This window comes from Mauremys reevesii, linkage group 1 (genome assembly GCF_016161935.1).
Source record: "Mauremys reevesii isolate NIE-2019 linkage group 1, ASM1616193v1, whole genome shotgun sequence".
Classification (NCBI taxonomy): domain Eukaryota; kingdom Metazoa; phylum Chordata; order Testudines; family Geoemydidae; genus Mauremys; species Mauremys reevesii.
The window spans coordinates 331,355,162-331,369,900 of record NC_052623.1 but is presented as its reverse complement, the minus strand read 5'-3'; the positions used below and the strand labels follow the sequence as shown (position 1 = coordinate 331,369,900).

The 14,739-nt window shown below is 40.4% G+C and overlaps 1 protein-coding gene across 3 annotated transcripts in view; it reads left to right on the top strand.

Moving 5' to 3' along the window:
- SLC2A13 (solute carrier family 2 member 13) overlaps positions 1–14,739 on the top strand; it is a 339,270-nt gene that overhangs the window by 221,628 nt on the left and 102,903 nt on the right. For all 3 annotated transcript variants that reach the window (XR_005591534.1, XM_039516186.1, XM_039516175.1), the window contains exon 6: positions 1,491–1,611. Coding sequence is in view for 2 of the 3 variants with exons in the window: in XM_039516186.1 (XP_039372120.1) it covers positions 1,491–1,611 (121 nt within the window). In the remaining variant the exon portion in view is untranslated. The remainder of the gene's footprint in view (positions 1–1,490; positions 1,612–14,739) is intronic.

Genomic DNA, 14,739 nt, shown 5'->3' with positions numbered 1-14,739 from the left:
TCTCTGTGTGCCACCTATTTTAGGGGGAAAAAAACTGCTGTAGGAATGGCTTGGGGAGGTATTTTTTAATTATAGGCACTAGTTTTTGTATCCCTCCATCCTGACACCAAGTCCCTTTGTCACCATTAGTAGAACTATACAGGATTCAGAGGGAGCCATAAAACCCTCCAAAATTACCTTTAAGTGCTTTTCTGTACCTAAAGATGTCACGTTTTAAATTTCTAATATCTGTGGTCTTTCCAGGACTAAAAATGAGTGCTGAGTTCTACTGGGAAGTTGAAAATCATGATCTCCCCTTTCCAATAGCATTGAGCTCTGCAGCGCTGCAAGATATCAGGCTCTGAAGTCACACTATTTTTATTTGGAGAAAAGCTTTAACTGGTGTAGGGTTGATTCTTGTGCATCCTGAGCCTTGAACAGGTGAAATCTGGAGGAGGAAAAACATTTTTTTCTGGTGGATTGATATTACAAATCTATTTAAAGTTGCTTAGGCTTTTAGAATTAGTCTTAGAGAGATGGATTATTGGGAAAAGGGCAGGAGTGCTGGTCAAAAGTGCATGATATCTTCATTCATCAACTGACTCTGAAGTTTATCATATTTCTTTGTAACTTATCACGATTATCAATTTCATATATGTAGTATGTAGAAAAATATGTATCTAAACACAAACATAATATAAAATATGATATCTCGATATACAGTGATTGAGCTTAATAGAAATAGATAACACAAGATTTAGTACACAGTATGGTATTCTTCCCCAATAGCAAAATAACCTATGTTAATTATTAGGACAAAGGTGAAGTCTGAGCAAGGTGTTATCAGTTTATATGGTCTAAAGTTTGTGCTAGGAATGAACTATTTTTAATACATTGCATGTATTGCATGTCCTCCCCTTTTTGGTGTTACACATTGTGACAATAGATTCACAGAAAATTCAGGGGACTCAAGTGGAGTTGTAGAAAGGAGTTGATTCATAACAGAGGGTTTATATTTTTGGTAGCATTTCTACAAACTGAGCTCTGTGAAAAAAATCAAATTTATTTTCTTGTTTCTATATAACTAGGAATGTTGTTCTGAAAAAGTGTCTTGCTATTGTCCTTCTTCCAGGTAGGTCTGGATGTCTGGGAGCTAGTGACATGTTGTGATTTTCAAGCCACCGTTTAACTCTGCTTTTTGAACATTATTTCTGTCACTTAAGGGAATACAAGTTAATTCATACAGTCTTCAACTCTGTGTTTAAAAAAACCAAACAACTGAGTAATTTAGTATCTGGATAATAAATCGGGAGCTGTTGAATTTAACACCGATCCCAAACCCCCCAAAATATTTTTTTCTCAGATACTTATACAGCAGATTAGCATAGTGGGGAAATACTGTGCTAAGCTCATATCAATTGAGTGTCTTCCTTTTTCCAGACCTAGGTCTATGCAGCAAAGAATTATTTTGCATACTTTGAAGTAAAATCTTTTTTATTTTTGTATTTTAGGTACTACTGTAGCACTCATTATCCTAGCTTTGGGATTTTTGCTGTCAGCTCAGGTCTCACCTCGAGTCACTCTTAACCCAACAGATCCTTCAGGTCAAAATTCTACTTGCACAAATTACAGGTGAGATTTCATGATCATTTGTTTTTTAAATGTCTTCTGCAAGATTTTCCCCAATTTCTCAGGTGTTGCAACCCTATTAAAACACATAATGTTAATATTCAGTGAGTGCAAGGCTCTGAATAATTTTTTTAAATGTAAGTGGGGAATGCTCTTGCTGTTACTAGTCTGTTCATAGAAGTTACACTGCACCACAACTGTGAGCTCTCCCAGAGAACATTTGTGCCCCTTGCCCTTTATTTTACTGTTTTTTTTAAAAAAGGGTTCAGTCTTTTCAAATAGTGATAATTACAGACCCATTAATGATGAATTCAAAACAAACACAATCATGTTAACCTTTATCGATGGTAAATTGAACTTCCACTTTCATAGATAGCTCACGTCCAGTCTTTGTTTCAAAAGATGAGTCATTTATTAAGAATGTTTTTCTAAAAAATATTCTGTAATTTTCTGTATTTTGTGTTTTTGTTCACTTTTTTCTCCCCTAGTAAATAAAATATCCAAACTGGTAAGATAGCAAAAATGGTGTCTTTCTGCATACCAGAATTTAGTAAAGACTAAGCATCTTCTGACTTGACTTACCTATTGATATGCACAGGATAACAATCTATAGCTAGTCTTTATCCCTTTGGAGACTGCAGTCTTGTATATGAGCTCTTCAGCATTCATTTGGCTGGCAGGCTGGGAAATGTCAGTATCCCATTGAGAAAAGACTAGTTAAATGTGACTGAGCTCAAATGCTATAAAGGTTGAAACAATTCTTGTTCCAGTCCAGAATCTTTGCTTGACAAGTTAAGACTGCAGTTCAAATGAGTCTTGTGTGTATTTGAGAAATGAGTGAATTGAATAATTTCTCAAACACAGTAAATATCCATGCAATTCAGTGTGCAGAATATCGACACTAATATTCAGCTGTCTGTCCCTGCTATCTGCTATTCTGTCTCAGGAACAGAACACAGGCTGATCAATTATTTTCTCCAGACTCTGTTTGAATTCTAATAAACTAAAAGTGGATAACTAACTCCTAAGAGATATAGGAGGATTGTGGTGGTGAGGACCTTCCTAGTGGGACCCTGGGAATGGGAGGGGCAGGTCCTCAAGATGTCAGAAGAGGTGGCAAGAAGTACATTTGGCTGCTCTTCGTACCCCAGAAGTGAGTCTGGGGAGAGGAACCTCATAGCATCATGGGGAGTAGGTAGGATTTGGGCATCTTTGAGAGAAAGTGTAGAACAGATGCTGATAATCAACTTGAATTCAGGGCTTTGGATACCATCCATATATTAGATCCCTGAATGCAAATATCATCCTTTATGTGTTCACTACCTCAGCAAAGAGTACATATACTACTTTGCCTGGTGTTGATGGTTACCCATCCTCTTTCTCACATGGATCTAGTTATGAGATAGAAAAAAAGAGGCTCCAAAAAAAATGGTCACACTTTGCTGGGTGTAGAAGGAGATTAACAGTGAGACGCCTCAAGTATCCATACTAGAACCTGTGCAGTCAGATCTGTGTTTGTCATTTGGAAGAGAGGTGAACGGTAAGTGGTGCAACATTTGCAGATGACAAAATTATTTAGGTTAGTCACATCTCAAGACTATGAGGTCCTTCAAAAGAACCTAACAAAGCAAAGTGATTTTCAACCTAATGCCAGATGAAATTTGATGCAGGCACATTCCAGATAATTCGCATTTGGAAGAATAATTTGAATTACTTGTACACATTGTTGATTTTGGAATTAACTGTAACTGATATTATTGTGAACATCTCGATGTGCAGTTGTAGGCAAAAAAGGCAAACAAAATGTTAGACTATTAAGAAAGGGATGTCATTATATGAATCAATGGAATGCTTTCATCAGAATCTTTCAAAAAGTGGATATTATTAGAAGAGGTCTAGAGAAGGTGGAAAAAAAGAATTAGCATGAAAAACATCCATATGCGGAGAGATTGAAAAGACTAGAATTGTCTTTGCATAAAGATAATAGTGAACATGTTAGAGGTATATGAAATAGTGAATGGAATAAGAGAGAAGGTCTCATGTGCTCCTATTTGTATTCTTATAGCACAATTACAAGGAGACACACAATTAAACTAAAGACAACAAAGTTAAAACTAAAAAGCGGAAATGGTTTTCTACACAACACATTCTTAACTTGTGGGTCTCAGTGCCAATAATTTAGCAGAATTCAAAATAGGATTAGACATTTGTATGAATAACCGAAATGTCTACACTTATATTATGTAGAATAAAATTGTATGTGGGATATCAATCCTCTTGACTCAAGTCATCAGCATACCACTAACTTCCTGAGCTTAGAAAACATTTCTCATAAGCATGTTATCCATAGCTGTGAATTTGAGTGTGGGGGGAGGGTCTTACTTCCTCCTCTGAAGTATGTCATATCTGCCATTGTCACTCACCGTACCATGAAACTTCAGAGTTCCTGGCTCCTCCAACAAAGACAATAGGAATAGAAAATTAACATTTTTAGTGAGTTTTCAAGTGAAGAAAAAGCAATTAAAAAAACATCTGGTCTCCAGTGGAGTCCCTGGAGGAGTTCAGCTCCAACCTGTCTCTGTTCCAAACCTTTTAATCCACAAGTACAGAATCCTGGAGAACAGCTTCTATCTATCCTATGAAGTCTATTCATATAATAGACTTCATACATAGGCTTCAGACTTGGTTCTACTCTGAAATGTGGCTGTGTTAAAATGGCACCTTGTTACTGAGTAGCTTTGCTTCCTGTATATTCAGAGTCCTATCATGTGATTTCACTGGTTAAAATAAGTTTTAACTGCCTCTGCTTCTATTAGAAATGCAGAGCAGAAGAGGGAACTGGACTCTATTCTTTCCCAGTTAAGAACATAAGAATGGCCATACTGGGTCAGACCAAATGGTCCTTCTAGCCCAGTATCCTTCCAACAATGGCTGGTGCTAGGTTCTTCAGAGGGAATGAACAGAACAGGGCAATTATCAAGTGGTCCATGCTCTGTCGTCCAGTCCCAGCTTCTGGCAGTCAAAGGTTTAGGGACATGCAGACCATGGAGTTACATCCCTGTCTGCCTTGGCTAATAGATGGAGGATCCCTGCCAGGACAGCTGCTTCAGTATCTCTCATTGATTAGACATTTCATAAGTAATAAGGGGGGGCTTAATAGGTTCTTTCAAAAGCAAAAAATAAAAGGACTTCAGGAAGGGTGCCAGCCATTAATGGAACAGCCTTGTAGCCACACTGAAGAAGTCACAGGCACTTTCAAAAATGCCCTCAGTTAATGGCCACGCATGCAGGTATTGAAGCTAACCATACCCCACCTAATGTTGACCTAGAGTTGGCCTAGGAGGCAAACATCCAACTGCGGGTACATCTACACTGCCAAAAAAAACCTGCGGCAGCAAGTCTCAGAGCCCAGGTCAGCTGACTCGGGCTTGCGGAGCTGGTGCTGTGAGACTCAAAATAGCAGCATAGACATTCCCACACACGTTGGAGCCTGGGCTCTGAGACCAGGCATCAGAGCGCAGGCTGGTGGAAAGTCGACACTGATATTTTTAGCCTCATAACAAGAGTCTGCGTCAATTGGCCCGGGCTCTGAGACTCATGGCTGCGGGGTTGTGGGTTGTTTTGTTTTGTTTTGTTTTTGTTTTGCAGGGTAGATGTACCGTAAGTGTTGGAAGTAAGATGCATGTTGGTGTGTGGGTGTGTTTCTGATACAGTCTATAAAATAGTAAGTTTAACAAACTGTCTTATCCACATATTCTGCTGGGAAACAAAAATTCCCTAGCACTGTACAGATTATGAATATGTTTTTTTACGTTTGCACGTCTGTTTTGTAGGATTGAGTGTGGTGTCTATAAAAGAAGCCTAAATACTACTGCACATGTCCCATTTGTCTGCTGATTGGTAGGAGCTGTATTCCCCAGCTCATCTTTTACAGATATTGCTAGTATAAGATTGAAGGTAGAACAGACTTAACCAATAAAAAAACCCCACAATTGCTTTCCTTACTCAAAAGTAATTTCCATGTGTGGGTGTTTTCTCTAAGGTAGCATGGGGACAGATGTCACCCCATAGAAGAGCTGTGCCACACACACTGATACTTGCATTTGGTTTAAGAACAGAAAATATCAAAGGAGCAAAGGACTTTGGAGTGTAAATCAGTGCAGAATTTGACCTAACTCCTTATTTACAAGGATATGGTGGAGATCACATTCATATAAACTCTGGCAGGCTGCACTGTCCTTTAAATTCAACTTTCTATTCATAGATGGAGCTGGGCCGGGGTCATATTGGAAAAAATAAAAGGTGTAGGTCGCCTCCCAAGCTCCTTCCTCAAATTCAAGTTGGCTCACAACCCGGGCTTCACTCACATAAGATGTCTAAAGAAAATGTCACTTACAGGTCATCTCTCTTCCTACAATGATGCATTGCTCAGTAGCAAAATCAATATAGACTGATAGGACTGGAAGGGACCTCGAGAGATCTTCTAGTCCAGTCCCCTGCACTCAAGGCAGGACTAAATATTATCTAGACCATCCCTGACAGGTGATTATCTAACTTGCTCTTAAAAATCTCCAATGATGGCGATTCCACAGTCTCCCTAGGCAATTTATTCCAGTGCTTAACCACCCTTCCAGTAAGGAATTTTTTCTCATGTCCAACCTAAACCTCCCTTGCTGCAATTTAAGACCATTGCTTCTTGTCCTATCCTCAGAAGTTAAAGAGAACAATTTTTCTCCCTCCTCCTTGTAACAACCTTTTATGTACTTGAAAACTGTTGTCATGTTTCTCCTTAGTCTCTTCTCCAGACTAAACAAACCCAATATTTTCAATCTTCCCTCATAAGACATGTTTTCTAGACCTTTAATCATTTTTGTTGCTCTCCTCCTGACTTTTTCAAATTTGTCCACATTTGTCCTGAAAGGTGGCACCCAGAACTGAACGCAATACTCCAGGTGAGGCTGTATCAGTGCAGAGTAGAGCGGAAGAATTATTTCTCATGTCTTATTTACAACACTCCTGCTAATGCATTCCAGAATGATGTTTGCTTTTTTTGCAATAATGTTACACTGTTTACTCATATTTAGCTTGTGACCCACTATGACCCCCCAGGTCCCTTTCCGCAGTGTTTCTTCCTAAGCAGTCATTTCCCATTTTGTAAGTGTGCAATTGATTGCTCCTTTTTAAATGGCGTACTTTGCATTTGTCCTTATTGAATTTCATCCTGTTTACTTCAGACCTTTTCTCCAGTTTGTCCTGATCATTTTGAATTTTAATCCTATCCTCCAAAGCACTTGCAACCCCTCCCAGCTTGGTATTGTCCGCAGACTTTAGAAGTATATCTCTGCTCCATTATCTAAATCAGGGGCCTAAACTCAATTTACCTTAGGGCCAGTGCCAGTCTTCAAATCCTCCCAGTGGGCCAATAATATCACTCATGCTGGCCAGACGCTGCCACCCAAAACTCCACACCCCTCTGGGAGGGAGTTTGGGTGGGGGAGGAGATCTGGGGTAGTGGATTGGGGTGCAGGCTCTGGGAGGGAGTTTGGGGGCAGGAAGGGGTATGTGGGAATGGGGTGGGGGTGCAGGCTCTGGGAGGGGGTGGGGGGTGCAGCGCTTACCTGGGACTCCAAGGCAGGGTGGGCCAGGGGGCCTCCATGTGCTGCTGCCCCCAGGCACTGCCCCCACAGCTTCCCATTGTCCCCAGGGGCGCTCGGGGCGGAGGAGCTCATGGAGGCACATCCCCGCCCCGGGGCTGCAGGGAGGGGCCGGCAGACACATGGAGCGAGCAGGCAGATGTCGCTCACCTGCCTTGGGGAGTGTGGGGAGCGCCCAGGGGCAGCAGGTGGGGCCGAGGGAGAGACCCAGACCTAAGCTGCTGAAGCCCTGCGGGCTACGTTGGGGAGGTTCGCGGGCCACAGATGGCCCACGTGCCGGGAGTTTGAGACCCCTGATCTAAATCATCGATGAAGATATTGAACAGAACCAGACCCATAACTGATCCCTGTGGGATCCCACTCAATATGCCCTTCCAACTTGACTGTGAACCACCGATAACTACTCTCTGGGAATGGTTTTCCAACCAGTTATGCACCCACCTTATAGTAGCTCCATCTAGGTTGTGTTTCCTTAGTTTGTTTAGAGAAAGGTCACTCAAAACAGTATGGACATCATCAAGGCTTCAGAGAGAGGTTTATATACCAGAGAGCAGGTTAGCAGTCTCCAAAAAATAAATTGGCTCAGAAAAAAAAAAGGCTTTAAAATGAACTAACCAGATTTGGAAAGAGGCTGAGGTTCAGTAACACATGTTAGCTCACTGCAATATCTTTCCCAGATCTTAACAAACCCTTAGAAAATCAAAGATCCAATGGCTTGAGCACACCATCCATCTCTTCTCAGGGAAACTGACCCAGATTTTGACAGCCATTATTGTTATTTTGTTCCATTTTTCAGTCTCTCTTTTCTCCTTTCCTTCATTTCTCTCTCCTCTTTACGGTTCTCTGTTGTTTTTCCTTGACGGTTTGATCACCAGGTGCAGAAGAAATAATGCAGAGTTGCCTTTTGCCCAGATAATGTTTTTGTGCTTAGTACTACCTGCAATTTGAAACTGACAGTGGTTGTGTCCATCCGTGTCAGGTTAACTTTTAAATACAGACATTACTTTACCTCTGTATTTGGCACTGAATGAATACTGTGTCCAGTTCTGGTGTCTACAATTCAAGAAGGAGGTTGATAATTTGGAGAGAGTTAAGAGAAAAGCTGCAAGAATAATTAAAGAATTAGAAATCATGCCTTATATGCGGAAGGGGTTAAGGGGTGACATGATCACAGTCTATGAGTACCTTCCTGGGGAACAAATATAATAGAGGGCTCTTCAGTCTAGCAGTTAAAGGTATAAAACAATGTAATGGTTGGAAGTTGAAGCGAGACAAGTTCAGACTGGAAGTAAGGTATACATGTTTAACCATGAGGGAAATCAACAACTGGAACAATTTACCAAAGGTTAGGGTGGATTCTCCATCACTGGGAATTTTTAAATCAAGATGTGGATGTTATTCTAGAAGATATGCTCTAGTTCAAACAAGAATTATTTGGGGGAAGTTCTATGGCCTGTGTTATACAGGAGGTCAGATTAGATGATCACAATGGTCCCTTTTGGCCTTGTAATCTATTACTGTATCTATGAATGTAACTCTTCAGCTCACATCATTGTGGGTACACTATCTCAGTGCAAGAACTTTCCCATTCAGTTCCTTTCAGAACTGGTTGCCTTCAGAGTTCATTTAAGGTAAAGGAGCCAATCTGCTGTACCCAGCACATGGATATTGTGGTGTTCATCCTTGCCTGAGTCATCCTTACAAAATTAATCTTCCTAATCTCATCAAGCGAGTATGCATCACTGACTAAGATGAAGGCATTCATGCTTAATAATATTATACATTAGTTATATTACACAGTTAATAGCTGTAAGTATTTAATAGTAATCAATAATTGTATTTATAAAGCACCCACACATACAAAAGCTCTCTGGGTGCTGAACAACAATCATAAAAACAAATTTTCATTAAGTGAAAAAGAACATATGTTTGAATTCAGCAATAAAATAGCATTGTCTTTGAAAAACCCAGTAAAACAAACAATTTAAATTTGTTTTACCTGGAGCTCATATTTTGGGATCCTGTCAGTGAGTATGGAAAAAACCAGCCATTGTAGCTTACATGTGCCCCAGCTAACACAAATTCATAGCTCTGAGTTATTTACAATGCAGTGATCAGGATTTGTAGAGCTGTGATATATAGATATTGCAGACCTCGTATCCTTTAAAATATTATTCCTGTTTTATTTTTCTGATATTGAAGAGATGGCGCTACCACACATCCTAATAACTGAGAATTACAGTGATAAACACAGGGATTGCTTTCCTCTCCAATGCCCAAAAGAACTAAAAGTAAATTGAGGGACAAATCTGTGTTCCAGAATACTTTTGCCTGCTTTAGTCAAAATTTAATTAAAATTCTAGTGGAGAGCTCATGCTGTAGAAGTGAAGAATGACCTTAGTACAAATCCAGAAATTGGTTAAGTAGGAAAAGCCATTTCAGGTGTTGGCATTTAACCTTTTGCTAGCATGTTGCTGCTCGAAATCAAACCTGATACTGTAACTTAAAATCCTAGGGGGCAGAAAGGTCCATTTCAGAAGAACGTGTAGGGCATCCTTCCTATTAGTAATGAAAGTTGTGTGCAAAACTCCTTCCACGTCACACTGAAAACACAGAGCTTGATAGCGATCCATTTGAAACAGTTGTGACTAACCTGATCCAAAGGCCACTGAAGAACTTTTCCATTGACTTCAGTGGACTTTGGGTCAAGACCTGTATAAATGGGGGAACATCCAGTTATTTCCACTATTCACTAGAATATCTCTGGCACTTTCATTTTCATTCCCTAGGAGTTATTTTTAAAAATATGTTAATCACAAACAAGGGTTACAAAAGTAATACTCTAAAGGTAATTCGTGAAACCTCCGTATGTGGGATCATTATGGTATACATGCTCTGGACATTTTAGTCACGAGAGGGTGACTTTACACACGTGAGCAGATCTGATATTTTGTCCAGCAGAGGGCAGTGGAATGCTCTTAGAATGCTGTGTGTGTGTGTAAGAAAGATCACAAATGTGTGTACATTATATCGATACTATAAGCGTGTTCCTATCAAAGGCCTCTGTACAATAAATTCAGTGGTTGTAATTATGTATTTACTATTTATATTACCGTAGCACCTAACCCTAGTAATGGACTAGGACTCTATTGTGCTAGGCACTGTACAGATGGCCCATGACTCAAAGTGCTTACACTCTAAGACAAGAGACAACTGATGGATTTAGACAGAAGGTGGAGAACAAGGAAACAGTGGGATAATATTGGTCAATATAATAGGCAGTAGTCGGAGCACACTAGCTGGCTAACCATTGTCAAGTTTGTTTTTGTAGACATCACAGCCAGGAAGGGTGGATAATGGGTTGAAGATAATGGGAAATGAAGATGGATAATGAGTTAGTTTTGCAGACTGTTATAGGGAGTTCCTCCCAATCCTTAGGGGCATCATGGGAGAAACCAGGAAGATGCTTTTTTGAAAATTTAATAAAGGGGCAATGGAGGCTGGCATCATGAGACAACTGGAGATAGGCGCAGACATCTTCATAGTGAATGAGAGATGGTACGTAGAGTGGTGATAGGCTGGGAAGAGCCTTGAAAGTGAAGACAAGCTGTGTATGTTTGATGCAATAGAGAAGGGAGAGCCAATTCAGGGATGCAAAAAGAGGGGCAACAGGTGAGGACAATTATCTTTGCAGCAGCATTCTGGAAATGAGCAAGGCAAGATTGCATTTGTCAAGGTCAAGGGGAAAGGATGTTGCAGTAATTAAGATGCGAGGCAGTGAGAGTCAGGACAAGAGATGTAGCCCTCTGAGTGGATAGAAATGGCCATATCTTTGAGGTGTGATGCAGAAAGAATCAGCAAGATTTATACATTGCTTGGAAATGAGGACCTAGCAGGAGGTCCAAATCTAAGATAATGCTCAGGTTGTGGGGCTGAGTGACAGGCAAGATTGTAGTGATGTCCACAGTGATCAAGAAAGGAGGAAATGAGGAGGTCGTGGAGTGGGAAGATTAAGAGCTCTGTTTTAGCCATGTTGTGCTTGAGCTGACTGCTAGACATCCATGAGGAAATGTCAGAGAGCACACCGAGCTCTTAGTTGGATAGAAGGAGACAGGTCTGGAGTAGAAAAAATAGCTTTGAGAGTCATCAGCACAGAGATGGTAGCTGAATTTGTTTTATGTATGAAATTATGAAGAGATAAGGTACACAGGGAAAAGAGAACCAATTATAATAACTGGTTATTTGTATTACATTAGTGCCTAGAGCCCCTAATCCTGGATCAGAGGCCCATTGTGGTAGGTGCTGTACAAAGACAGCCCTTGCCCCAGTTGCTTACAGTATAACTTATAGTCTGTTCAGAGTTGTTAATATATTATTTTTGAACTCCATTATTTACTATAATAGCTTTTTCTTATTCCATGTGTTTCATATTGCAGATGGTAGCCTCCATCATTATTCTGTGACGTTCTGCGCTGTGAGGGAGATAGACTCCACAATCAGATTGATCTTTTCCATTTTTAACTTCTATAATTTCATGTGGAAATATTTGGAGACGCTTGGGGAGATTTATTAGGAATTTGGGGGATTGTAGGGAAGTCTAGTGGGTAGAGACCTGAGACAGGAGCTCCTGGATTGGCCAGAGTAAAATCAGGACATAAGTCTATGGGAGGTGGTGTGGTTTGGGGGAACTGAGGCTTGTAGTGGATGTAAGAAGTAAACCAGGGCTGAAAGAATTTTTTTCAAAGCAGTGGCAGAATTTGCACTGGCATGTGAAGGAAACTGCAGCTTGCAGAAGGGGAGTGGGGGAGGAATGCTGGGATTCTGCTGAGGTGGAGAGGAAGCAGGAGAGAGGATGAGGTCTGAGAAGTGGATATACATAAGTTTCTAGCAGGTGACCTGGAGTCGTGTATATCTTCCAGGTGAGCATCCTCACTTGCCATTGAAATCAATGAGAATTGTAGGTGCTCACTAATCTTCAGGAAGGGCTCAGCTCTTTACTGGACCAAGATCCTTGTAAAGTTTGAAGTAAATTAGACATGACTCCTTAGCTTATGCTCAGGGTTTAAATGATCGCCATATTTTGGGTCGGGAAGGAATTTTCCTCCAGGGCAGATTGGCAGAGGCCCTGGAGGTTTCTCACCTTCCTCTGCAGCGTGGGTCACGGGTCACTTGCTGGAGGATTCTCTGCACCTTGAGGTCTTTAAACCACAATTTGAGGATTTCAATAACTCAGGCATAGGTTAGGGGTTTGTTACAGGAGTGGGTGGGTGAGATTTTGTGGCCTGTGTTGTGCAGGAGGTCAGACTAGATGATCATAATGGTCCCTTCTGACCTTAAAGTCTATGAGGTAAAAGCTCTTAAGCTTCACAGCAGAACTTCTTAAGGTGTACAGTGGAGAGGTTGCCTTGTGCAGACATTTTAAAGTGTGTAGGACAGGGCTATTGGTGTCTAACCTAGCACTTACATAGTATGGAATATTGAATTTAGAATGACTTAATTAAAAAAGAATCCTAGGAAATTTCATTAGAAAACAAAGTTGAAAGTGTTAAGATTGCCCAGTTAATCACTCAGAAGTAAAAAGATGACACAATTACGGTTGCACCTGGAGTCATAACTCTTCCCCTCCTGCACTGTTATGTTTGTTAAAATACATTATATAATATCTTAATATTTTGTATAATTTTAGCTACACAAGTGTAACACCTTGAAGAACTGAGTGTTTTTCTGTGCATCCCAAACAGCCCTGTGATTCCTTGGCTTTTGACTGCTCAACAGAGCAACCTTAACATTCTCCCTGTGTTGCTTTTTAATGGAATTTAATCTAATTAAATTTAAATATTTAATTATTTAGTGTCAAGATTTAGGTTAATCTTTGGAAGCAACACAGGGATAATCAGAAATACTAAGTATGTACTAATTTCTTGCCTGAGGTAATTAAGGGAAGTAACTGTATTAATGGGGTTACGTGACAGGAGCACTGCCTGCTTCTACTTACAGAATGCTTTGCTCCTCTGGGTGGGTGACTGTGTACTCTGCCCATGTGGTAGGATAATACAAAACCATATATTAACTAAAAGGGAACTATTAAGCCCAGAATAGATTTTCAGGCCCTGTCTTGATTTTCTTAAACAGACAACAAGAGAATATTAATATTGGTCTGTAATCGGTCTTTGGAAAGGATTGGTGAGGATAAAAGAATTCAGAAGACAAAGTTGAAAATTCAGCATAAACTGTAGAAAGAACTCAGAAATCGTAAAATAAATCAAAACTGAACAACCCCAAAACAGAGGATCAGAGCAAAAGAAACTGGACAATTCACTTGTCAAAAAGAGAAATTACATCCATAGAACAAGCTGTCTGAAAAAAGGCCTTTACTGCTAAGTCATGCCACAAAAAACAGACATTGTACAATTTGCATTTCAAATTAAGGTGCTTCTGAGGCACACAGAAAAGCCAAACTGACAAGGACTTTGCAAAAAGTTCATGCATGAGGTGTAATGTCTAACAAATACAAGTACAGAACTCCCTACAGTGGAAAAAAGTGAGGAAAGAAGCAATTGCAGAACTTAAAGTGAATAGTAACTGAATCCTACTCACCCTGGGAAAATAGGGAGATATAGTCACACTTTATCTCTAGTTGAACTAAATTGTTTATTTAATGGTAGAAAAATCCTGTCTATCTGAGTAACAGAAAAGCTGCATGCAACAGGCCCCAACAGGTTCTCTCACAAGTGATTTCCTATTGTGAAACAGCATTCTCCAAAACTAATTTCATAATCAAATAAAGGTTGCTTCCAAATGATTTTCAGTTTTAAAGTTGTAGTATTTAAAAACTGAATGCTTGCCTTTTTCTGTTGCAAGTGTCCTAAGCGGTGAATGGCTTTTCAATTTTTAAAGATTTTTTTTTATATCCCTTTCCCTTTTCTCCCTAGATTTCCTCTCCCTCCCATCATTCCATCCCATTCTTTGTCCTTCTCTTCTCTCTCTTTTCATCACTACCCTTCGCTTTTATTCCCTCCTTTTGTGTTTTAAAAGGCCCTCAACACATGTTGAGTGCTATAAAATAAGTCAGCCCAGTTTTCAAATCCGTTTGACTAATTCTTGTTCTGATGAGAACATAGTAGCATTGGTTAAAAAAAATTCCTGGTACAGCCACGGTCTTGAAATCCAGGTAATATAAGGGCCTCAGTTATACCTGTCCATGAACCATATCATCCCCACCACAGACACCTGGCTGAAAGGGAGTCCCCAGTGGATGTAGCCAGTCCCTGTGGCTCTCTCCTTGCAGCCACTTGGGTATGAGTCAGGACAAAGTGGAGTGGCAGGTGCATGCTGTGCTCCAGCTGGTGTATGGTCCCTTGGGGACGATTGCCTGATGGCACAAGTTAGAGGCTAGCACAGAAAATCAGGGAGCTGTAACTGGTTGTTCTGATTTTCACCCCTCTCCTAGGCCACCCTGGATGGCTGTGTGGAAGAG